We start from the raw sequence: 27,031 nt of genomic DNA, 5'->3' as shown, positions 1-27,031 counted from the left end.
GAGCCCTGAGTGATTCACTGCCAAAGGGTGTTACTCTTCACTCTCTCTGTGTACAGTACATAAGTGCACTCCCATCAAGAAAATGAGGGGAGGGCGGAGAGAGAGAGAGGAAAGATCTAAAGGGAATGGTTGTCTTTAGAGTCCAGGGGGCAAAGAGACCCCCCCCCACACCCCCACCACAGCAATGGTGGTGTGGTAGGAACAGAAAGACAAATGGAGAAAGAGACAGAAAATGAAGAGTAGATAGAGGGTTGCGGGGGGGGGGGGGAGCAAATAAAGCGAGACAATAACAGCTGGATGCCGAGCCTCTCCACAGCCGAGACCGAGAAAACACAGAGAGAGAGAAAAAGACAGATTAAAGCTGACAGACCAAGGAAAGGATGGAGAGAAAGAAAGCAAGTTAGACAGACACGGCATATAGACACCTTCACAGCATATGAAGGTGTGGGGAGGAGGGGGGTGTCTTATTCTAGAAACTATCATGACTGGCAGGTTGAGACCCGAAGTAAACAAACCAATGTTTACACATTGAGAAGTGTTCACTGAGTCTACAAAGCTTCTCTCTCTCTCTCTCTCTCTCTATCTCTCTCTCTCCATCTCTCTCTCCCTCTTTGTAAATCCATGTCTGTGCAGCCTTACCTTGGTAAATTTGGAATCCTGAGTGACAGCTCGTTGCGTCATAACACCACCGCAACTGGAAAGTGTGTTTTAAAAATGAGAAAATAAACAAGTGCAAAGAGAGGCGGCGTTGCTGTGTATATGAAATAGCTGTAAGCAGAGTGAGATGGGGGGGGGGGGGGGAGACTAATCATCACCACACCTGGCAATGCCTCAGCTGCAAAGACAATGCCAGGGAAAACACTCATACCGTGTCATTTTAGATTTTTAGCTATAACCATTATTTTATACTTTGTCTACTGGTGCTGTACATCTGTCGACCGTCATTATCACCATGAATACAAATGGCCAGAATCTCTTTTGTCGTCAGGTCTTTTTGGGTACTTTTAACCCATTCAATCCGGAAACGCATCTGTGTCTTTGGCTATTCAAAAATAGCAGATATACAAGCTCATAGCGTGGCACTCGGTGCCGTGCTATGAGCTTGTATGTCTGCTATTATTTTATACTTTTTGTATACTTTGGGCTATTACTTTTTGTGCAAATCTTTGAAATATATGTCAAGGACCACCCAAAATGATATGTATTTGTCCGCGGACCCCCCATCTCAACTTTTTTTATACAGAAGCAAAGATTTGAGTAAAAAATGTATATACTGTAGATATATTCAAATATTTGCACACATTTTCACGATTCTTTTTCAAAAATAGCAGATCTACAAGCTCATAGCGCGGCACCGAGTGCCGCGCTATGAGCTTGTAGATCTGCTATTTTTGAATAGCCAAAGACACAGACGCGTTTCCCGGATCGAACGGGTTAAAAGTACCCAAAAAGACCTGACAACAAAAGAGATTCTGGCCATTTGTATTCATGGTGGTAATGACGATGGACAGATGTACAGCACCAGTAGACAAGCAGCGCCACGGGGAACAGCTGCTTGTCTTGTGGATGTTGATTAATGGCGTGCATTACCTGGTGCCGGAGGTCATCTCCCTCTCCCACACACTATCCTAGCCTGGTAAACCCTCCCTCCGGAAATCTCAATTCCATTTCATTTCAGGAGTGAGTCTGGCATGATCCGCCTTTCTACAATATTGGCTCTGTATGCCAAACGGCCGCGCCTATCAGCGTCGTCGCTCATTGTTCTGTGATTGACAGCTTACGTTGGCCAATCAGGTGGCGAGTTCGAGTGAGCCCAAAACACGAACGGCAGCCATCTTTTTCTTGTGCGGCCAATTCTCCGCTATTTTTTTACTTCAAAAAGCTCTCTAACTTCTATTTTGAGGCACGGAATTTACTTATAAGATATCGTTTGGATAGAATTTAGTTGTTTAACTTCATATATGTGGTCAATTAACACATTCCATGCCAGAGTTTAATCTCATAATGTACTCACCAGTGCCAGCGTTTTATTGTTGTTTTTTTGTTTTTATCATGTCGCCACAGACCTCGCTAAATAAGTTAAAAGTGCGCGTTCATTTGGTTCTAAACACACAGCGGATCCGTGAGAAACGTCCAGCGAAAACAGTTTCCAAATGCGAGCCGCCATCTTGAAGCTACAGCCGATACACGCTAAACAGTGATCAGCGAGGAGAAAAACAACAAACCGAGAAAATCGAGTTTTAAACAGGATCCCAGACAGGAAGCGGATACGATCGAAAAAACCGGAACCCGAATAATTCCGTTTCCGACCGAAAACCGGAAACGGAAATGGATCAAAAAAATTCGGAAAGTGCACCTTGGGCGATTAACATGGGAATCGGCGGTTCGCGTAGATCTACGCGACTGGCACGCTGCGGCTTTAAATAGGTTCGCGTAGATCTACGCGATTGGCATTCAATGTGTTAATCATGACAAAGCCTATTTAAAAAATAATAATTAGAGAACCGGTAGGGGCGGGCAGTGACACCATTGTATTCGAAAAAGGCAACCCATTTTGGGTATGGCTGTCTCAAAAGTCCCGTCGCGTCACATTAAGACTGGTGAACTGCTGATTGGCTGAAGGGGAAAAATTATCATTGGCTGAAGGGGTTGTCAGTCAACGGTATTACTCCCGCCCAACTCCAGCACAGCCAATATTGCAGACAGGCGGATCAGGCCAGACTCACTCCTGAAATGAAATGGAATTGAGATTTCCGGAGGGAGGGTTTACCAGGCTAACACTATCCCCCTCTCTGCCACCAATCAGTGTACAGTACAGTGGTCCGTACAACTGTCTGTCACAAAAGCCAGAGTAGACGTTGAAATGAACCCAAACATGTTTGAAAGTGAAATACCTCTTTAAAAAAATAAATAATAAAAATAGGGACGCCAGATTTAAAATGGTTAATACTGAGCTGTTAGCGTTAGCATGCTATGCAACAGGTTTGAATTAAAGTGATTTGTTGTTTGTCTTGGCGGGCTCCTTGTGTGCAGTGATGCTTTTAACAGTGGTTGGTTGGTTGTTGGGGGGCCGCAGTAGCTCAGGGGTAGAGTGGCCGGTAGAGCGGCCGGAGGCAACCGTGAGGTTCCCAGTTCGATCCAGGGTTCCCCCAGAGTTAGTGTCAAAGTGTCCTTGAGCAAGACACTGAACCCCTAATTGCTCCTGATGAGCAGGTTGGTGCCTTGCATGGTTTCCTCCGCCATCGGTGTGTGAATGTGTGTGTGTGTGTGTGTGAATGTAATGCACAATCTATGTAAAGCGCTTTGGATAAAAACGCTATATAAATGCACCATTTACCATTTTACCATTTGTCATTTCAGGTGTGTCCTTCAACAGCGTCTACACGCAGATCTGGAGAGTCCTGCTCCACCTGGCAGCAGACCCCTTCCCAGAGGTATCTGACCTGGCCATGAAGGTCCTCAACAGCATTGCATATAAGGTACAGTACAGCACACTCCTCTGTCTGTCTGTCTGTCTGTCTGTCTGTCTGTCTGTCTACTCCAGGGGTGGGCAACTTTGATGATGGAGAGGGCCACTATATTTCCACACTCAGTCCAGAGGGCCACATTGCATCTCCGTATTTAAACTTTTTTCTTAAATGAATGCCATACTTAACCATTCTATGTCACTCAAGTAGCAAAAATAGCCGATCTACAAGCTCAAAACTGAGCTCTACTATTTTTACTATTTTTGAATTGGAATCCTGATAGTTTTTTTCTATTTTTGAATTGGAATCCTGAAAAGTATTTTGTTTTATTTAATTTAAAATACATTTAGTTATACTTATGTTAACTTTATGTACTTAAATACAAATACATTGGACATAAAAAAGACTATAGAATTATATTACTAGTCAGTAAGCTACTAATAATAGACTGAAGTAATTAAAGCGGGTCATGTTTGCGTGTTTGGAATTTGGAACAGCTGAAATCAATAATATATCAGTATTCCGATATTAACCTGTGGGCCGCATTAACACATTGGGTGCCAAAACCGTATATATACGGTTTTGCGCATACTAACGTTGAGTGCCAAAACCGTATATATACGGTTTTTTTAATTATTTTTTTTTTCTTTTCTTCACAGCAACAGGAAATATCACTCCTACAAGATTTAGACTCCAATCCACCTCCTGGTTAACTTATGACTTCAAAAACCTGTATCTCGGCTCCTGTGCACTTTTTTTTTTTACAATGTTAATTTAACTATTTTCAACTGGCTGCAACTATGGAATGGATTTCCGAATGTTTTAAATTTTTTCCCCCCAATTGTACGAGACCTGTATGTGTGTAATGAGGGGATCACCGTGAGGACGGTGATCACTGAAAATATTTTGTGACTACTTGAAAAAGGTTCAAAATGTTTAAAAAGTCCTGGCACTCAAAGTATAATATTTTAATAAACCTCTGGCACCCAATGTGTTAAGTGAAGGTGGGGGCCGCCAGTTGCCCATGTATGGTCTACTCTCTGTTGGGGAGTCTATGGCTACTGGGGTTGCAGCTTTACTTGCAGCTTTAAGTCAGATTTTTACTTAGTGCTTTTCGTGCGTGACACTGGTCTGCAACTAACTACCTCTTATTACGGTTAGTGGCTTGCAAAATCCAGTGAGGAATAGGAGTTTAGGATTTTTTGTTTGCGTGATCGCGTCAATCATCTGGATAAGATGGCTTAAAAAAAATAAAAAGAACCCCACTTTTATTTACAGAGAAAACAATCTGTTTTGAACCCTCACATCCTCAGATAAATGTGCACCCGCTGACATTTTCCTCCACCAAAGACCATTACTTTGTGCAAATGCAATTAAGAGGCAACGACTCCCCCTAGGCAGGGCACTGCAGAGAGGATGGGCTGCTGTAACTTAAGGAGCTTTAACTCTTTAAGACCGGGAACGCATCTGTGTCATTTTTAGATTTCTTTGGCTATTCAAAAATAGCAGATCTTCATAGTGCGGCACTGAGTGCCGCGCTATGTAGTAGATCTGCCATTTTTGAAAAATCGAGATTTTTTTGCAAATCTTTGAATATACATATTTTTTAAAGCAAACATTTGTCAAATATTTTGTTCTAGGGACCCCCCAGAAGCAAAGATTTGAGTTACAAATGTTCATTTAAAAAATATATATATTCAAAGACATTCACACATTTTCACGATTTTTCCAGAAATAGCAGATCTACAAGCTCGCTTGTAGATATGCTATTTTTGAATAGCCAAATAAATCTAAAGTGATACAGATCCCGGTCTTAATGGGTTAATAACCACTATTGTGAGCCCCCCAACCACCCCCACCGCCCCCGGTTCCCCCTGACCAGCGTATTATTGTACTTTTTTTGCGGCTGCCATCAACCACCCCCTTATGTAGTTACCCTCAGAGAGTTCCTCCACACATTAGCACCCCCAGTTGGACAACACTAAAGAATAACAGGACCTGATATACAACTTACTGCAACAGACCAGCGAACTGTAACGGCGAGGCAACAATTTGCATTGCCTCTATATGAGGTTTTTATATATACAAATGTTCATTTCCGTGGCAATTCTTCCTCCTGTGTGACAAAAAGACTGGCCATGCTGCATGCATAATTGATGAAACACACCTGGAGTTGACAGTGTCAATTCAATTTTATTAAAGTGTCAAATCACAACAAGTTGTCTCAAGACACTTAGTAAGAGGCACGTAGAGCAGAGACCTGACATTGTCCCGCCACGAGCAAGCAATTTTGCAACAGTGGCAACGGAAAACTCCCCCTTAACTGGAAGAAACGTCAGGCAGACCCAGGCTCTAGGGTGGGCGGCCATCTGCCTCGACCGTGTCGGGGAGGAAGAGAGAGAGAGAGAGAGAGAGAGGGAGAGATAGAAGTGGTAGCAATAACAATAATGGTAAATATAATAGTGTAAGATACTATATAATAATATAATATAGTACAACAATAATGTTACATACTATATAGTGGTATAATATAAGAATGTTAAGATAATCGTAGTGTCACCGTAGGGGTAAGTGATATCAAGTCTGTACCGTGAAGGGATGTTCAAAGTTCCAGATGGTTATCATTTATTTGATGAAGATACTCGGTTAAAATGGATGCAACCTCAAAAAGAAATGTTTTTTACGTCTGGGCAGAACCCTGTTATTATGCTACGATGGCACCGGGTATACCGCTTGGTTCATCTGACATTTTTGCCTTTAAAACGAGCCGTTCGGTGGGAGACAAACTCATGATGCACTTGAGCTAAAGAATATTCATGTGAGAAAAGTCAAACCAGATGTTAACAATGTTATAATCATACTGTACATTCAAACATAATTTACTCTAGAACGGTGGTTCTCAAACATTTTCATGTCAAGGACACCCTGTATTTGGCCGCAGACCCCCCATCTGAAAAGGTTTTGTACCAGGGACTCCCATAAAAAGATTTTGTCGGTTATTATTTAGATTGGCTATTTTTGAATATCCAAAAAACTAAAACGTAACTGGGCTTAAGTGTTCATAAACTATTCCTCGTTTTGCCGTGGAGACCCATCAAGGACCCCTGGGGCTCCCCGGACCCCACTTTGAGAACCACTGCTGTTTTTATCTCATTTATTGGTTGTGTATTTTGCAGTGGTGTAAAGTAACTAAGTACATTTACTCAAGTACTGTACTTAAGTACAATTTGGAGGTATGTTTACTTTACTGGAGTATTTCCTATTTTCTGTGCTTTTACTTCTACTCCACTACATCTCAGAGGCAAATATTGTACTTTTACTCCACTACAATTATTTGAAAACTTTAGTTACTTTTCAGATACATTATTATGTTATAAGACATACGTTAACCACTTTAGCCCTATTTTATACCTTTAGGCTATTTGAAAAAGCCGATCTACAAGCTCACAATGCGTCGCATCGTGACACGTTGTGAGCTTGTAGATCTGCTATTTTCAAACTAGTTTTTCAAACTAGTAAATTTTGCATTCCGGACTTTTACTTGTAACAGAGTATGTCTACAATGCAGTATGGATACTTTTACTTAAGTAAGAAATGTGAGTACTTTTTCCACCACTGAATTGAATACATATCAGCGGAAAGCACCGATGGGGAAAACAGCAAAATCTTATGCATCGATAAGACCGTGGCGTGTACCGTATCACAACCTGCAGCACCTGACGTTTCAACTCAAATGTGTCTCCGTAGGCGGTATTATCATGGTGCTTTCAGTCCCATTTCACCCTGGCTGTAGATCTATATTTATATATCTACATAATCTATATTTATGTAGCGGGATCCCGACTGTGTCAGAAAGCCATTGTGCTGAAACGCCCTCTCGTTGGACTTCAGCGTTCCGTCCCTGCCACTCACTGTATAGATGATTGATTGGGGTTTTGCTGAAGTGACAGAAAATTCTTGTCGGGATCTGTAATACAGGCACAGTTGAGCTTTTTTAGCATTTTAACCCATTAAGACCTGGAACGCATCTGTGTCATTTTTAGATTTGAGCTTAAAAGCATTATTTTACACTTTGGCTATTCAAAAATAGCAGATATACAAGCTCATAGCGCGGCACTAGCTTGTAGATCTGCTGTTTTTGAAAAATCGAGAACATTTGGGAAAATCTTTGAATTCTATTTTTGAAAGCAAACATTTGTAACTCAAATCTTTGCTTCTGGGGGGTCCCTGGAACAAAATATTTTGAGAGGGGGGGTCCGTGGCCAAATACATATACATTTTGGGGTCCTTAACATGAAAAAGTTTTAGAGCCAGTGACATAGCAACATAAATATTTTCAAAAAAAGTTTCTACATTTTGTAGAATCGGAACCTCAGGCCTTAATGGGTTAAGCATTTTAGCACTTTTCATCACATACAGTACACGCACACACCCAGTTTCCAGCTGTACCCTACACACACAGCAGTGTCCCTTTGTCTTTACGCAGTCCTCTCACACTTGAGGACAACTTAACCCATTAAGACCTGAGGCCCATTCTACATAATGTCTTCTAAATCCTAACAGTTTTTTGAAAAAAAAAACGTTGCTATAATATCAGTGGTTCTCAAAAATGTTCATGTCAAGGACCCCCAAAATGCTATGTATTTGGCCGCAGACCCCCATCTTAGAATATTTTGTTCCAGGGAGGGACCCCCCAGAAGCAAAGATTTGAGTTACAAATGTTCGCTTTAAAAATATATATATTTTCAAAGATTTGCACACATTTTCACGATTTTTCAAAAATAGCAGATCTACAAGCTCGTAGCGCGGCACACGGTGCCGTGCTACGAGCTTGTATATCTGCTATTTTTGAATAGCCAAAACAAATCTTAAAATGACACAGATGCGTTCCCGGTCTTAATGGGTTAAAATAATAGGTGGTGAAGAGTTAACCCATTCAATCCGGGAACGCATCTGTGTCATTTTTTGATTTCTTTGGCTATTCAAAAAATAGCAGATATACAAGCTCATAGCGTGACTATGAGCTTGTAGATCTGCTATTTTTTTTTTTTAATCATGAACTTTTGTGCAAATCTTTGAATATATATTTTTTTAAAGCGAACATTTGTAACTCAAATCTTTGCTTCTGAGGGTCCCTGGAACAGAATAGTTTGTGAAGGTTTGCTTTGAAAAATACATATTCAAAGATTTGCGCACATTTTCACGATTTTTCAAAAATAGCAGATCTACAACAGGTATATCTGCTATTTTTTAATAGCCCAAAGATATCTAAAAATGACAGAGATTGAATGTCTTAAAGAGGTTCACGTGAGAGACGTTGGCAATGGCTGATTTCACTATAAATGAGCTGCCTGTAAATCCAGTTATTCGGCTGTACTGTACGGCGTTTAATGTGATATGGACTGCAGTTAGCGAGAGCTACCGGAGATTTAATCTCTGTCTATGTCAGAGGCAGCGCCTCTTCAGAGAGAGGGTACTCTGAGTTAAGTGCTAATGTCAACCTGACTCACTTTTAATTGGGGGGTTTTATATATCAAGTGTTAATGATTGAAAGAAATTAAACAAGGTCAGCAGCTAATTAAATACTTACTTGCTTCCCCCCAACAATGTTTTTTTCACAGGCTATTTGAAAATATTAACATTACCCTTGCTGCATTGGCCCTGTCCTGTGTTTAGGATACATAGTCCACATGCTATGGACTATTTTTGTAAAGTGTTTGATTATGTAAAGTAAATTAATAAAAAACATAAAAAGGGGATGAAGGGAAGTTCAAAGGCTTATTTATTGCCTGATTTGTAGGGGTGTGCCGATACACTAATTTCACGATACGAGACACGATTTTGGACCCACGATATCGATACGATACCATATATGGCACTTTTTTATTATGAGAATATATGGGGGGGGGGGAGAAAATGCAAACAAATACTATATACTTTTTGAAAAATAAACAAATACTTCTGTTTTTGCATTATTATTATTGCCACAAAAAAATAATTAAAAAAAAAAAAACGATACATATCATGTCATGTCACGAAAACGTATCGCGATATATCACGGGACGATATATCGGCACACCCCTACTGATTTGTACTTGGTTGTTTGCAGTGTCACTCACCGAAAATAGCAGATCTAAGTTCACAAGCTCAGCCGATCTATAAGCAAGATCCTCAAGCTCACTACGTGCCACAGGCGTGACGTGTTGTGAGCTTTTAGATCGGCTATATTAATGTGTGATCCGCACGCAACTATAAGTGCTTAGTCAGGCTTTATACTCTTCTCTAATTCTCCTCCCTCGTGCCATCTTATCATCACTGCTCGTTTTATCACACTAAACACTGGCATGGATGGTATGACACGCTTTTTGTTGCATGCTCAGCAACACAAACAGCAACAAATGCTCTCTCTCGCTCTGTCTCTCTCCACCAACCACAGAGGCCCCTCCTTCATTCAGCCCACTCTACCTCGGGCCAATCCCCTCTCAACCTCAGCACTTAACCCCTTTAGACCGGGAAATGAATGCGTGTCATTTATTTGATTTCTTTGGCTATTCAAAAAATAGCAGATCTACAATGCTGCATTTTTTTTTGTAAATCTGCCATTTTTGAAAAAGAATCGTGAAAATGTGTGCAAATCTATATATAAAAATATATTTATACATTTTTAACTCAAATCTTTGCTGAGGGGTCCCTGGAACAAAATATTGTGAGATGGGGGTCCGCGGACAAATACATATCATTTTGGGTGGTCCTTGATATGGAAAAAGTTTGAGAACCACTGATATTATAGCAACATAAAAACAATTTCTAAAAAAAACGTAGCATTTAGAAGACATTTGTAGAATCCCCAGAAGCAAAGATTTGAGTAATAAATGTTCGATTTGCAAAAAAAAATCTCAACTTTTTATTAAAATAGCAGATCTACAAGCTCATAGCGCGGCACTCAGCTTGTATATTTGCTATTTTTTTAAATAGCCAAAGAAATCTTAAAATGGCACAGATGCGGTTCCCGGCCTTAAAGGGTTAAAGGCCATCATCGTTCATCAGGGAGGTGTTTGGCTCTCACCGCCGGCAGAACATTTAAGATGCACCTTCAATAATTAAAGAGGCACAAACTAGTGGGAGAAAGAGCGACCGTTTCTCTGGTGCTGTCATCAGCCTTTCACGTCCATGGCCTGCTGGGGCCCCCTCACTAATAGCACGGTTTATATACATTCACTCATTTGCTTGCTTATCCCATTAAGACCGGGAACGCATCTGTGTGTCATTTCAAGATTTCTTTGGTCATTCAAAAATAGCAGATCTACAATTTTAGAAAAATCTTTAGTTGAAAATGTTCGCTTTAAAAATACATATATTTAACTCTCTCAGTGCCACACAACGCGATATCCCAAGTTTTTTCTGAATGCCCTCAGAGCTTGTAGATCTGCTATTTTGGAATAGCCCAGAGAAATAAAGAAATTACAGAGATGCGTTCCCGGTCTGAATGGGTTATTTGGCTCGCTTTTCCCATCCAATTAATAAGTAAAGGGGAGTGAGGATAAGTGGGCAGAAAACAGAATGTTCTAGAGCTCAGACGAGTGAGGCGTTGGTGTTGAAACGATTATCTCCAGTTTTCTGCTAGCATTTGTGTAAGCTATTCTGGCAGCTTGTCAAAGGTTTGAGGGCCTCCGTAGTTAGTGATAATGTATGTTTACTGCGAGTGCAGAAGTTGCAAAAAGTTGATAAATAATCAATGAAGCTGTTGCATAATCCAAGAACTTTATACCATCTGATGACCTTGCAGCAGCAGATATATGGATTATAGCCTAAAGAAAAGTTGATGGTCTTATCATCTTCACCTCAATAGTACAGTATACTGTATTATTGTGTGTGTTTTGTGCAGGGGTTTTGTGCAAGAAACCCCAAACCAAAACCAATTTAAGGCATGCAGTAGACCATATTCACATGGTGGTGATTTTGCTGTTACTTCATGCTTGGCGCCGTGTGAATAATGGTCTACTACGGCTAGCCTCAAATGAGTCATAAATGTGACAAATAGAATGAATGCTGCAGTGATGAGCTCATATTTCCCATTAGATATCTACAGTAATCACTTTGGGATCGTGCACTACAGCCTTCCAGACTGTGAACCACTATCAACCCGATAACGTCTTTGACCAGAGTCCCCCAGGGGTCTATACTTGGCCCCCTTCTTTTTTTCCTCGACACCAAATCTCTTTGCCGAAAGTACCCAATTTACAAGCAGATGTGCTAGCAGATGTGCTATTTTTGAAGAATGTTAGACCCAAAATAGAGACGCTAGAGTTCATGTGGTGTTTAGAGTTGTATTTATTAGCAAAAAAAAATGTTAAACCAGAAAAAATAAGAAGACTTAAACGGATACTGTGCAGGAGAAGTTAGAAGCCTGATAATATCCCCTTAGATAATTGGCACCGGGTGAAAAAGGGTTACAAAATCGTGGGGGGAAAAAAAGTGCACATCTATGTAGGTAGTTTTGGGACGTCCTCTTGAGATCGATGCCCGCGTGTTGGTTCCCACAGTACAAGCTTGCTGGCAGGGTAGTTCCTGGTGTCGCTGGCAGTGACCAGCTACCCTCATTCTCCTGATTGCAATCTTCTCTGATACACTTAAGTTGGTATAGCCTCCCGTACAGAAGCTGGTTGGTAATGTGTTCGGTCCTGTTTGATGTTCAGTACCACACGTAGCATTCTGGTGTAGCACCCATCCAGGGACTTCTGTAGGGCATGCGTCAGTGTCCAGCATTCACAGCTTCACAGACATAATCATCACCGTTATGTGCTCTCCATGCAAGGACTTGTCTCACTTTAAGGTCCTGCTCTGTGGAGTTGACCCATGCGCCCAGGTATTTAGAGTCATTGACCTCCTTTAGCGCAGTGCCTACTATTGTTGTCAGAGTGGATGTCCTTGGAGGATGTTATAGGTTACGACCTCGGTTTTCTTTGCGTTTAGCATGAGACAAACACTTGAGCTTCTCAACAATGCAACAATAGCACAGTTCAGCTAGTGCTTTCCAGACAATTGACTGATATATAACAGTTAGGAAAGCAGTTTGAACCTTCTGAAAGAAAAACCGGTGCGCTTCCTCTGGATGCCTTCTTAGTTTAGGCAGTGGGTGCTCAGCTATGTATACAATTCAAGTCAAAATTATTATTTTTTTATCTGCTCTGAGGAAGCCTGCGACCGAAACGCGTTAGCGTTCTCGCAATAAAATGAGAAACTACATTTGAGCCACTGTCTTGCAGTATTTATTTTGGAGTGCCACTCTTTCCACTTAGGTGGTTTTTGACTCAGTTTGTACCAGTGTTGAATGGTGTTGGTCCCGATCTGACAGGGATTCTGGTCCACACCTCAGAAAGGCCCGTGGTTCACCAAAACCCAGAGACCGAGTCATACGTAGCCTGCCTTTTGTGAGTTCTCATGAGCTATGCCAATGGTTCTCAACCGTTTCAGGGTGAGACCCCCCCAAAATAATCATATTTGAACTGGGGACCCCCCACCCTGACAAGCACTTGGAATTGTAGGAGTTGAGGCATTACATTTAGTTGACTCGGTTCCACAGATAGATATTGTTACAATAGCCGATCTACAAGCTCACAGCCGTTGTAAGCTTGTAGATCAGCTATTGTAACAATTCTTCTTTCACTTTTATTGTTTGACAATTTGACCAATGTTTGACCAGTTTTTATAGTATAGTCTGTTGATTACTTATGATGCAGTAATGGTCTTTTTTCATTTCATTTCATTTATTTAGCACCTTTATCCTACAATGCATTACATTCACCCATTCACACACACATTCATACACCGATGGCGGAGGGAACCGTGCAAGGCACCAACCTGCTCATCGGGAGCAATTAGGGGTTCAGCGTCTTGCTCAAGGACACTTCGACACTAACTTTGGGGGAGCCCGGGATCGAACTGGGAACCTTCCTGTTCCCAAGCGGCCGCTCTACCTCCTCCTGAGCCACCGCCGCCCCTAAGCTATGCCACTACACCATATAGTAAACTTCATGACTTGTTAAAAGTGTGCCTGAAAGTGTTCAGTTGCTTTTAGTGTTGGATAGGCAATGATTTTGTGTTGGATAGGCAATGATGTGTGCCGCATCTAATTGATCTTACTGGGCACTGTTTAGTGGCAGACTATTTTCATAATTGTCATTCCTCCTGCTTTGTTCGAATTTCTATGCGCTTCTTAATGAAGCACTTGCCACAGTAAACACAAGTAACTAATGTCTGCAGAGGCTTGCAAAGGCTGTTTAGAATGTAATACTTGCACATAAACCTCCACCACCCATAAGATAGCAACAAACTCTGAGATTACCAAGCCATTAATTTTGCACTCCATCCCGCTTTCTTTTAGATGCGCGCACACACACACACACACACACACACACACACACACACACACACACACACACACACACACACACACAAACTGGTAGACATTCGCTGCAATAGTGTAATTAGCATAGAAATCAAATCAACGGCAATTCCAGGTCGTAAAATGTGTTTGCCAGTGTTAACTGGATTTACGCTGCACACACAGAGTTTTCTCTCTGCCTTGGCTTTGGTAAACAACAACTCTGCTATTCATCAGTGATGCTTTGCCTCTGTTGTCCTTATTAAGTTTACCCCTCCCTTGTGAGTAGCCATTAGACTGCTCACAATGGAGAGGCTTATATTGCCTGCTCTTATCGATGAAACAAAGTTGCTGGAAATTAACCCGTTAAGACCGGGAACGCATCTGTGATTTGAGCAAAAAAAAAGCATTATTTTATACTTTGGCTATTCAAAAATAGCAGATATACAAGCACCGAGTGCCGATCTGCTATTTTATAAATGTTTTGAAAATGTGTGCAAATCTGTGAATATATATTCTTTTAAAGTGAACGTTTTTAACTCAAATTTTTGCTTCTGGGGGTCCCTGGAACAAATTATTTTGAGATGGGGGTCTGAGGCCAAATACACACATTTTGGGGTCTTTGACATGAAAAAGTTTGAGAACCACTGACATAGCAACATCAGTTCTTTCAAAAAACTGTTAGGATTTAGAAGACATTTAGTAGAATCAGGCCTTAATGGGTTAAGGTAAACTTTGTAAAGGGTTTGCACTTTTGATGTGCTGGTAGAGTGAGAAGATGCTTCCAGAGTTTGGGGAGTTTCTTCTGCAGTACTTTTTTCATTCTTCACACTAAACATGTCTGTGTAATATTTGAAGTCCCTCTTAATCATATTCTTTTCAAACCTGTGCCTATCCCCTCTCCTACACTCTTTAAGGGTGATTTATAGTTGTGCGCCAGTGTCATCATGCACAAGCTTACTTGTTGATCTTGTACAAGTTGTATTTCAAGCCCTGGTCGTTTGCCTTTCAAGATACATTCACCAAAAGATGGGATTATGTATTATTGGACCAATTTTGTATTAAGCCTAATAATACAATTAATGCTCCTGCGAAAAGGTGTTGTGTGACTTTTCACTAAACAAAAGATGGCGTACGGGCCCGGACAGCTGGCGTAGCGGTCTGGGCACCTAGGCTACAATGTAGCCTGACAGCCTGACAGCGCGTCACGGGTTCGAGTCCCCATCCCGACGGCCTTTGCTGCGTGTTCACTCCCCATCTCTCTCTCCCCATTTCCTGTCAGCCTACTGTCCTTATCAATAATCAAGACATAAAAAGCCCAAAAATAAATCTTTAATAATAAAAGAATGGCGTACGCAATCAAAGAAAGTGTTGCCACTTTTTTTCAGTTGAAAGCATATCATCTTTTGTGAATCGACATGTCTCGCATCACTTTTACGCCAAAGCATGAGGGTTTTAGCGTCTCTCTTTCTCCTCAGGCAACTATGAACGCACGTCCTCAAAGGATCCTGGACTCTCACTCTGGATCTCTCACCCAGTCAGCCCCAGCCAGTCCCACCAGCAAAGGCACCCACATCCACCAAGCCAGGTGAGGGAAGATCTGTCTCTCTCTGTCTCTGTCTCTGTCTCTTTCTCTGTCTCTGTCCAGTGTTGATTTCGTTGACTAGAATCATGGCGAAAAATCTTCGTCGACTACCTTTTTCCACTGACGAAAACGAAATAAAAACTACGCCACGATGACTAAAACTAAGACTAAATATATTGACAATTTCGTCAACAAATAAAAACTAGACTAAAATGTTAGTGAGGGTTGAGTGGAGAAGAGATCCAGTAGAACTAAAAGACAAGTCATTTTATGTTTGGTTGTGCTCCGGTGTTGCGCTCTGAAAATAGCAGATCTACAAGCTCACAACGCGTCGCGACGCCAAAATACATTTTAGTCGACTAAATCAACTGTAGATTTAGTCGACTAAAGTCTTATGGTATTTAGTCGACTAAAACTAGACAAAAACTAAAACATTTCATATGACAAAAATATGACTAAAACTTAATGGAATTTTATTCAAAAGACTATGACTAAAACTAAATCAAAGTTTGCTCTCAAAATCAACACTGTCTCTGTCGCTATAGCTAGCTATCTTATCTTATCTAATCATTAACCAAGAAAAAGACAGCTTTGAGCTAAATATACTATACTTAGCACATGGAAGAACATACACGTCATGTTCTGACTTTCCAACCTGTGTTTTGTGTTCCAGTGGCTCTCCTCCCATGCCCAGTGCCAGCAGCTCTAGCCTGACTAACGAGGTCCCCAAGCCCCCTGCCAGAGAGCAGACCCCGGCACGACCCCCTTACACCCCGACGTTGGGCGGACAGGCCCCCCACTCCCACCAATTCCCCCGCACGCGGAAGATGTTCGACAAGGGACCCGAGCAGGTACACGAAGATGCAACCACCACTGCTGTATATCAGTCCACACACGGTAAGCTGTGTGTGGGCTGAAAACCAACAATTGTTAATATTTCACTGGCTGAAAGCCTCCAGTAAGTGCCTCGGTAACACTTTTTTGTTGACTTTTGCTACTCTGCCTACCCTGTGGCTTAACCCTTTCAGTCCGGGGACACATCTCTGTCATTTTAGATTTCTCTGGTTATTCAAAAATAGCAGATATACAAGCTCATAGCGTGGCACCGAGTGCCGCGCTATGAGCTTGTAGATCTGCTATTTTTGAGAAATCGTGAAAATGTGTGCAAATCTTTGAATATATATTTTTAACCTTTCTAACTCGAATCTTTGCCTCTGGGGGGTCCCTGGAACAAAATAGTTTACAAATGTTCGCTTTAAAAAATATATAAAGATTTGAACACATTTTCACGATTTTCAAAAAATAGCAGATTTTTTTTTTATAATTTTTTTATCCCGCGATTTTGTAACCCTTATTTTTCACCCGGTGCCAATTTTCTAAATGATCCTGGGCGCTACACTCCCCTGACCAGCCTAGGGAGGCCAGGGCCGAGCTCATGTCTCCTTCAATGCATGAGAGCCAACTGACCACCTTATCACCTGACAGGGGGGAGTTTCCCCCGTTTGACGTAGCGCGTGGAAGGAACACGTTATTCCAACCAGTTCCCTTCCCCTCCATCAGGCGCCCCGGCTGTCATGGGGGAGGTGGTATAGCGACCAGGATTACTACATGTTTTTGTGAGGGTATTAACTACCCTGAGAGACACGGGGAGAACATGCAAACTCCACACAGAGTAGGCCCTTTCGCCAACCCCACCCAGGGTATGGGCGCGGATGAGGAGACACACCCACAGCGTCCCCGGCGGGAATCGAACCCAGGACCTTCTAGCTGTGAGGCGACAGTGCTACCAACTGCGCCACCGTGCCCTAAAAGAAAATTAAAAAAATGCACATCTAGTACAGTTCAAAAATAGAAGATATATAAGCTCACAGCGCTTGTACATCTACTATTTTTTTTACATTTTTGAAAAATCTTTAAAGTGAAACATTTTGAATGATTTTGATTCAATTTTTTTAACACAAATCTTCTCTTCTGGGGGTCCCTGGCACAAAACATTTTCAGATGGGGTGGTCCGCGGCCAAATACTGTACATATCAATTAGGGGGTCTCCTTGGCACAACAAAAAGTTTGAGAACTACTGATATAGAAGGCATTTGTAGAATCGGCCTCAGGTCTTAATGGGATAATTATGTTTGCATTACTGACGTGTGTGTGTGTGTGTGTGTGCGTGTGTTCGTGCGTGTGTGTGTTCAGGCGGGTGACGACGGGGACGATCCTGGCGGTCACAGGAACTACATCAGTGCCACACTGCAGACGGGCCTGTGTGACTGGAGCGCCAAGTACTTTGCCCAGCCAGTTATGAAGGTAACGTACACCTCTGCCTCCTCTCTGTTTATTTATAGCCTTTCACCATCCCTCACTCCTTGTGCCCACAGCGTGTTCCACCGCCGTGTTCCATTAGTAATTTCTGTGCCTCTGTTCAAAACGTGTAGTCCTCTAAGATTAAAAAATTGTAACGGTATGTGCCAATATCTGCTGGCTGTGCTGTACTGTACATGCTGTAATTAATAGTTCTCTCTGTGCCTCACACTTTTACCGCCTCCATAGTAACCCTCAGGACAACCCACAATAATATTCAAATGTCAGTCGTTCATAGTTACCCATCATTTTAAAGTGTAACTTTTTCAGTTAAACAAGTTGTTTTTGATATTATTTTTCTCAATAACCATTCCACGTAAATGTTTTTGACTTCTCTAAACACTATAGAGTACAGAAGTCCTGATGTAACTCGGTTCATCCCCTGGGTTGCGGAAGTAATTTCTCTATGGAGAATAACATTGGGTCATCTTAGAATCGTCGTGGGGGATGGGAATTCAGAATGAGGGGGAAAAGAACGCGACCCAGGTAGGATGCGTAAATTACGTCAGACTTTTTTTAGTGAGTGTCTGCCCCAGACACTCATGCTTAAATGACATAATACCGGAAATGTATTTAAGTATTTTACTTGAGTTAATAAATACTGTTTCTGACAACTTGTTTTTACGTTCATTCTCTTAAAATGTATAATCTCTAGCTCTAAAGTTGACGTTTTCATTTTTCGATTATTCAATTCAGTTAGCTAAACAGTACCTGTATTGTTTAGCGATACCGTTTTACAGAACTTGAATTACACACCGGTACACATTCATAATACTGAAAAATAACGCTAAATCAGTCAAATACATTAATTTATAAAAAATTACAACATGAAATGATTTTCTCCAGACGGGTGCAATTGGCTTCTTCCACCATAAGATCAAGTACCATTAAATTATTTAAATCATCAAAGAATTCAAAGCAATCCAGCTTCAAACTGTCCTGACATTTGTTCCATACAGATGGTGCACGTGCGCTGAAGGCTATATTACCCAGCTTTGTTCAGGTCTGAGGAACTTCCAACAATACCCAATCCTGTGATCTAGTACGACAACATGAGCTTCTGATAGACCGAAGCCTGGTCACTTACATGGAGAGTTTAGGAAGTAGCGGCTCTTAAAGGAACACTTCACCCATTTTCCACCTTATCTTTATATAATTTGTCCTCTTTTATGCTAATTATAAGATGGCATCATTTCTGTCTTCTCGATTTGTGTCTCAGAAGAGGGCTGTGGACAGTTCTGAACTGTCCACAGACAAAAAGAACAAAAAGAACATAAAAGATGGTGAAAATAATCTGAGAAGAAAGTAATGAGGAACCCCGCTCCAAGCCAAAGATCACACCGAGGGCCAAATGCAGGATGAAGGAGGAAACCGAGAGAACAAAGGGTTCGGTGAAAAGCAAAAAAAAAAAAGAGATTGGCTGTACAGCGGGTTAGAGAGAGAGAGAGAGATGAAGGTAGTGGAAGAGGGCAAGATAAGAGGAGAGTTTTTTTGTCCTAGCAATCAGAACGCTGCGCCCACAACATTTTTGAGTGTTCCCATAAAACCCCCCACTCCATTACAAAGCCGTGTACTGTATCCGCCTCGAAGTCTGTGCACACGCAGGTTATCATATCACTGTGTCAGCAGCATGAGAGAGGCGTGTGTGTGTGTATGAATGGTAGCGAGAATTGACAATAAGTGATTCTGGAGTGTGCATAAGAAGCAGGTATTATTAACCCTTTAAGACCTGGAACGCATCTGTCATTTTTTTATTTGAGCTAAAAAAAAGCATTATTTTACACTTTGGCTATTCAAAAATAGCAGATCTACAAGCTCATGCTTGTAGATCTGCTATTTTTGAAAAATCATGAAAATGTGTGCAAATCTTTGAATATATGTATTCTTTTAAAGCGAACATTTTTAACTCAAATCTTTGAATATATGTATTCTTTTAAAGCGAACATTTTTAACTCAAATCTTTGCTTCTGGGGGTCCCTGGAGCAAAATATTTTGAGATGGGGTCGGTGGCCAAATACATGTCATTTTGGGGGTCCTTGACATGAAAAAGTGATACACTGATATAGAAACATACGTTTTTCAGAAAACTGTTGGGATTTAGAAGACATTGTAGAATCGGCTTCAGGTCTTAAAGGGTCTACACCATGAAAATCACTTTTTTCTTGGTTTTTTGTATTTTTTGGGGTCCCCAGTGTCTCTTGTACCCAAAAAAATGTTTTTTTTTTAAATTCAGTCATTCCTTCTCATTTCATGGATTTCCAGAATGGGCGTGTCTGAACAGGCGATCTCAGAATGGAAATGTTTATGAGGTCACAAACATTAATGATGGCAAACCCAATGTTAAATGAAAAGTGCCCGAATCGCTCCGAAACTTTTTCTACCCCCCCTAAGTGGGGGTCTACGAACAAATACTTCGGGCTCGGATTTTGGCTCCGCCCCCCGGAAGTGGGTGAAACAGGCACCTCAAACACTTGGTGGAATTGTTCAAAAATGTTCAAAGTGTTTTTTTTTCGATTTTGTATTTTTCTTAGATGCTTCTTTTTATGCAGAATTTTTCCATTCTGACCACAAGTCCCCTGGACTTTTTTGTGTTATCCTTTTAGCCTTAATGTTTACCTCGTGCTGTTTACATTTCTGTCTAATAAAGTGTTCAATCAATCAATCAAAAAACAAGATGGTGACGTGACCCTCAACTTAAATAAAAAAAAAACAGAATAATGGAGGTCAGTTGTGTGTGGTAGGCAGTGTACACAGCTCTCTCAGTCACAGCGTCATGGAAAAGCATGCGTTACTGTTTATTATTCATTGTGCTCAGTGGGAGGCTCTGCTGTAGAAATGTGCTTGATAAGCACACAGCAGCAATCGTCCTTGCACACGTACACGACACATACACATACAGTGCATACAGTACACACACACACACCACCAACACAACAACTCTATTACAATCCATTATAGTCATTCACTCCCAGGTGAATAGCAACATGTGAGCGTTAACATACCATCCATGCCTTTCTCAAAATGAATGCTGCGATTCTTCCATCAGCTTGGATTTGAACATGTTGCAGACATGATTCTTCTCAAATTGCCGGGCCGAAACTCTGTAGCCTTCTGCTCTGTCAGTAATCACCCATTGTAAACACACACACGCACACAATCTCTTTTATTGTGTAGTTTCACCAGAGGCCCCTATTGATGAACACTAATTAGCCTGAAATGGTTTTCTCTCCCTTTTGAGAGAAGCCGGCAGCAGAGAGGGACAGAGTTGAAAGGAGAGAGGAAAATTGTAGAGAGAAGGAAATTCATTTGTGTGGTGTGGCAGACATCTTTTTACGCTGAGGACAGAGTATTAGCACTACCTTTCCTTTCCATGCAATTCAGTGACGGATTGAATCCACACGAACACCATGATCCCATGATTCAATTCAATCATAAAAGAGAAGAGGAGTCATGTGCAGATGAAAAGGAGCGGTATTATGCTCCTTTTCATCTATGAATTTATACTGTACTTCGTCGTACAAGGGTGTCACTCGGGTGACACCATTTTACCACAAAGTATTGTATAAATTAGGCTTCATGAAGTCTTACGTTACTTTAGACATGGATTGTGTAACGTTCCTGATAAATGTTCCAAAAACATTGCCTGCCTGCTCGTACACATCATAAACTAAAAAGGTAAAACAACCAAACTGAAGGGGATGGTTGATAAAACACCCCCCTTCCTTTCGGGAGGGAAGGGGTGTTTCAGGAAGAGCATGGCCATTTTCTCCCCTGCTGTGATGTTTGGAGTTGTGTGTCTTTCATTTATCAGTACCTTTCACTCTCCACACACACACACACACACACACACACACACACACACACACACACACACACACACACACACACACACACACACACACACACACACACACACACACACACACACACACACACACACACCCTCTCATGCAGATCCCAGAGGAGCATGACTTGGAGAGCCAGGTGCGGATGGAGAGACAATGGCGGTTTCTGAGGAACACTCGTGTCAGGAGGCAGAGTCAACGCATCACACAGAGAGGTCAGACACTCTCTCTTTCTCTCACACACACACACGCACACACGTGCACACACAAAGCAAGCACACCGACTCAGAGACAAATGAATTCAGACGTGTGAATGAATACACCATGATATATTTTGGCTTTCACGAGATCGCGTGCGTGTGTGTGCGTGTGTGTGTGTTGTCCATTGAGCATCAATTGAAAACGCCCCACCGCTGCGCCACAAACAGCCCCCTTTGTGCCTCCTTCCGAGCACGTACGTATACAAAACATTAAAGAGCCTGGGGTACACACATGCACACACAGGCTGCCCGACTCCACATCTGAAGTCAGAGCTCGCTCAAACAGAATGGCTAACACTCGCACGTCATCACTAGCAGCCCCCACTGCAACCTACACACACACACACACACAGTCACGCAGCAGTTGCTTTCAGAACTTGAAGTTTACTCACGCACATTGCTTCATCTCTGTCTCTCTCACTCTCTTAACCCATTGAGGCCTGGAACGCATCTGTGTCATTTTAAGATTTCTTTGGGCTATTCAAAAATAGCAGATATACAAGCTCATAGCGTGGCACCGAGTGCCGCGCTATGAGCTTGTAGATCTGCTATTTTTGAAAAATCGTGAACATTTTGTGCAAATCTTTAAATATATATATTTTTAAAGCGAACATTTGTAACTCAAATCTTTGCTTCTGGGGGATTCAACAGTTTTTTGAAAAAACTTATGTCGCCATAATATCAGTGGTTCTTTTTTCCATGTCAAGGACCCCCAAAATGACATGTATTTGGCTGCGGACCCCCATCTCAAAATATATGTTCCAGTGACCCCCAGAAGCAAAGAATAGAGTTAAAAATGTTCGCTTTAAACAATATGTATTCAAAGATTTGCACACATTTTCAAGATTTTTCAAAAATAGCCAAAGTGTAAAATAATGCTTTTTTTAGCTCGAATCTAAAAATGACACAGATGCGTTCCAGGTCTTAAAGGGTTAATCACTGCATTCATTCCTTCCAGTGCTAAGAAGTTTTGTGTGAGGGGGGAAAAGTAATAGTAGGCCTAGCATGCCCTCATTCAATCCCACTCCCTGCAGGGAGATGGGAGAGGAGTGGAGATGAGAGGAAGTGGGTGCCGAGCATGGCAGCCAGGGGAGGAAGGGTGAGGCGAGATGGATAGGGCAGGAACAAAGGGCGAGGTTTGAAAATGATCGTTACAACGTGTGCTTCTTGCTGCTGTAGGCACAGAGGCATTGTGATGAGGGTTTTATTTTTTTGTTGTTGCCAGTTCTGTACCGAATGCACTGCAAGACAACACTGCCAAAATTGATCAGTAATGCATATTGAATATTCGGCTTTCAGCGGTTTTGTCTGCCCAAGGTCTCAAAACGCTTTTTTTATTCTCTTTTTTTCCCCTCCGTACGTACGCCCGATTTTATTTATTATTTTTCACAGAGTGCTTCTTTGTGATGTTGTTCAGGATTTGTATTTTTTTCCACATTCTTCTGCGTTTTATTGTGGGGATTGTGCACTCCTACCCTGCCAAGGACAAGACAGGCAGCTCTAGGCATGTCGTTGTCATGACAATGTATCAAGAAGCATCAAACTTGTAAGTTGTGTGCTTATCTCTGCTGGGGCTGTGGCTGAGGCTCGTACTGGAAATAGCCAGATGGTGCATAACTGTAATTGTGTTTTCCACAAATGTAGCTAGCTATTGCACTGCTTCCATATACCGTAGACACACCATGTTTTCATCACATTATGTGAATAGATAGTAGTCTTAACACATCCACCGCCAGAGGTTAATCTCATAATGTACTCACCAGTGCCAAGGTGTTTTTGTTGTTTTTTTGTTTTTTTCATGTCGCCATAGATCTTGTTAAAATCCTTAAGATTGAGCCGTGAACGGTCTGTTTACATCCGCGAGATCTCCCTGTATCTCCCAGTGAAGATCGCGTGTCAAACGGGGCATCCATGTTTGAGTTAGAGCGGATTACGTTAAACAGTGAAATGCGAGGAGAAAAAACTACAGGAAGAGAATTGAGTTTCAGTTTCGTCTGTAGAATGGGAGCGGGCGTGATCGTCGAAACCGGATCCCAAATAATTCTATTTCCTGTCATCAAACCGGAAACGGAAGTGGATCAAAAAAAATCCGAAAGTGCACCCGGACCGCGCATGCGCGAAAAGACCGCAGCCCGTAGGACTACGGGCTCGGCGCTTAACCGTTGGATTTAACGGCCCGTAGAACTACGGGCCCGGCGGTAAAGGTGTTAAAGGTAATAGCTTGCACTCATATCCATGTGCAGCAACCCAAAAAGACTAGATCAAAAAAATAGTTAGGATCCCATGTAACATCTTTTTCCAATTTGTTTTGCCTGGAAGAAAAGTTAAGAAAAAAATGCAATGCACCATGATATTGAGGAAAAGGGCATTTTTGTCCGTTCTAAAGCAGTTCAATGCTGTCAACGGTGTTGTGTAAAAAATACTGGAAACATCAGTGATCAGTCAGAGCTGTCAGTCACCACAGTAGAAAAGTTGTAATGAAATCTGTACTCGGTACACTCAGGCAGTAAGTCAAGATTTTTTGCTGCATCGAACCCGTGACCACCCGACAGCAGCCATATTATCACTTCCTTCACAGGTTTTACCAATGATACTAACGAAGGCTCTGTTCCATTAGTGTAGCACAGTGGTTTCCATGACCCCCATAACTCTGAGAGTGTACAAATGGAACCAAATGGACCCGTTAGGGTCCATTTGGTTCCATTTGTACACTCTCAGAGTTACACACCCGTAAGGGGCCATTTGGAATCCCATGAGGGTCCCTGGACCCCAACTTTAGACCCACTGGTGTAGCAGAGTGTTTCCAGTGAGCCAACATGCACAATATCAGCACCCTGACTCTGTTTGACCAGAATGGAACGGAGCCTTCATTAGTATCATTGGCAACACCTGTGAATGTCTTCACAATATGGCTGCTGTGCATAGGGTGCATTCCAGTACAATCAATTTCAAGGGCATATTTTGTCCCCCCGCCCCCACCCCTATTGTAGGAGTGACCCGTCTGGATGACCAGATCTTCATCAACCGCAACCCTGGTGTTCCTTCTGTGGTGAAGTTCCATCCTTTCAACGCCTGCATTGCTGTGGCTGACAAGGACAGCATCTGGTGAGCTCAGCTTCCTTTCTTAGGCCAGCTGTACACCGAAAACAATATTTTACTTTTACTCATTTGACTTTGGTTTCATAGATTGTTTTTCAATGTGTTTTTGCTTGATCGGTCATAGATTCTTTTTCAATGTGTTTTTGCTTGATCGGTCATAGATTCTTTTTCAATGTGTTTTTGTGTGATCGGTCATAGATTATTTTTCAATGTGTTTTTGCTTGATCATCATAGATTATTTTTCAATGTGTTTTTGCTTGATTGGTCATAGATTCTTTTTCAATGTGTTTTTGCTTGATCGGTGATATTCAGTACAAGAGCACAACCTCATCATGTGTATTGGTTGTAAGGTAGCAAGGTAGCAAGGTATTGCTAGAAAGTACTAGGTGGTTAAATAACAGTGCAATTCAATGACTTGATCGGAACTGTGTAAAAACACATTTACTAGTGTTGTAGCTGCAGCTGCTTCATTGTAATCTGTCCCTTGGCCTCTTGATTGAGATAAAGAATCCATTAAAGAATCTTGCTGGAGTCACAGTAACGTGTGATGCCACATTACATCTCTCTGGTAGAAAAATCTTATTTTGTGTGCGGGACAGGAATGTATGCCCCTTCTGTTGTTCTGTTATCATCATATCACATCAAATGTCACATTCTAAAGCTGTCTGTCCATAGTTTTTGGGACTGGGAGAAAGGAGAGAGGTTGGACTACTTCTACAATGGGAACCCTCGCTACACCAGGATTACAGCCATGGAGTACCTGAATGGACATGACTGTTCATTGCTGCTTACTGCAACAGGTTGGTCTCTCTCACACACACACACACACACACACACACACACACACACACACACACACACACACACACACACACTCATGTGATCATACTGTAATTAACTGGTAACAGCGATGAACTAAAACTAGACTGGTGCAAGTGATATAGATTGCGGTGTGATAGGCAGTGGTGGAAAGTAACTAAGTATGTTTACTCAAGTACTGTACTTATGTACACTTTTTAGGTATTTTTTACTTTTCTGGAGTATTTCCAATTTTTTAAATACTTTGACTTCTACTCCACTACTTCTCAGAGGCAAATATTGTACTTTTACTCCACTACAATTATTTGAAAACTTGAGTTACTATTTACTTTGCAGATATAAATCATTATATAATAAAACACACATTAACCACGCTATTTGAAAATAGCCGATCTACAAGCTCACAACGCGTCGCATGTGAGCTTGTAGATCTGCTATTTTCAAACATTTTAGTACTTTCACTTTTGGTACTTTAAGTATACTTTGATGCCAATACTTTTGTACTTTTACTCAAGTAAGGTTTTAAACACAGACCTTTTACTTGTAACAGAGTACTTTTATATTGTGGTATTGCTACTTTTACTTAAGTAAAATATCTGAGTACTTCTTCCACCACTGGTGATAGGGCCCCTACACACTGTCCGACATTTGAAATGGTCGGCGAGTAAACAGATCGTTAAGCATTTCACATTGCACGAGTTTCTCTCTTGAAATCGGGCTATACATATCATTGTGGTTCTCGCACGATTGACTGATCGGCAACAGGGGATCACTCATTGCAAGATATTTCACCACGATGCGATCCAGACCCAATACATACAGTAGCCTACATTTGTTTTTATTCCAATTCATTTTAACCGACGTCTCACGAAAACGTGCAAGGCTCCTGTGATATATGCGCGAGACCGAGACAGGACGCTAATGATTGACATTAAATATTTCTCTGTATGTGTGTGTCTCTCTCTCTATGAAACAAGCAGGGAGCAAGCAGTGTTGCCATGTCCACGTATTATAAGTGATTTTGGCCTTTCTGTAAAGTTGCATGTCTAAATATTGGTAGTTGTGGCTAGCGTTTTTTGGGGCTTAATTGTTTCTAAAGTGTAGTTGCTTATTTGGGCTTGCTTCCTAATGTTGTTTAAACCAGTGGTTCTCAAACAACTTCTGAAAATATAGACCCCCATGCAAGATTTGTGTGGATTTGGAAAATGTTCCAA

The 27,031-nt window shown here is 41.6% G+C and overlaps 1 protein-coding gene across 2 annotated transcripts in view; it reads left to right on the top strand.

Annotated features, from left to right (window-relative positions):
- Positions 1 to 27,031, top strand: part of rptor (regulatory associated protein of MTOR, complex 1) — a 199,116-nt gene that overhangs the window by 147,567 nt on the left and 24,518 nt on the right. For both annotated transcript variants that reach the window (XM_080417271.1, XM_080417270.1), the window contains exons 22-28: positions 3,361 to 3,479; positions 15,330 to 15,439; positions 16,110 to 16,287; positions 17,630 to 17,740; positions 21,749 to 21,854; positions 24,890 to 25,004; positions 25,674 to 25,798. In XM_080417271.1, coding sequence (XP_080273397.1) covers positions 3,361 to 3,479; positions 15,330 to 15,439; positions 16,110 to 16,287; positions 17,630 to 17,740; positions 21,749 to 21,854; positions 24,890 to 25,004; positions 25,674 to 25,798 — 864 coding nt within the window. The remainder of the gene's footprint in view (positions 1 to 3,360; positions 3,480 to 15,329; positions 15,440 to 16,109; positions 16,288 to 17,629; positions 17,741 to 21,748; positions 21,855 to 24,889; positions 25,005 to 25,673; positions 25,799 to 27,031) is intronic.

Source organism: Gymnoscopelus braueri (genome assembly GCF_963280865.1).
Source record: "Gymnoscopelus braueri genome assembly, chromosome: 2".
NCBI lineage: Eukaryota > Metazoa > Chordata > Actinopteri > Myctophiformes > Myctophidae > Gymnoscopelus > Gymnoscopelus braueri.
The sequence above is the reverse complement of the archived record's forward strand: the minus strand, read 5'-3'. Positions and strand labels throughout refer to the sequence as shown.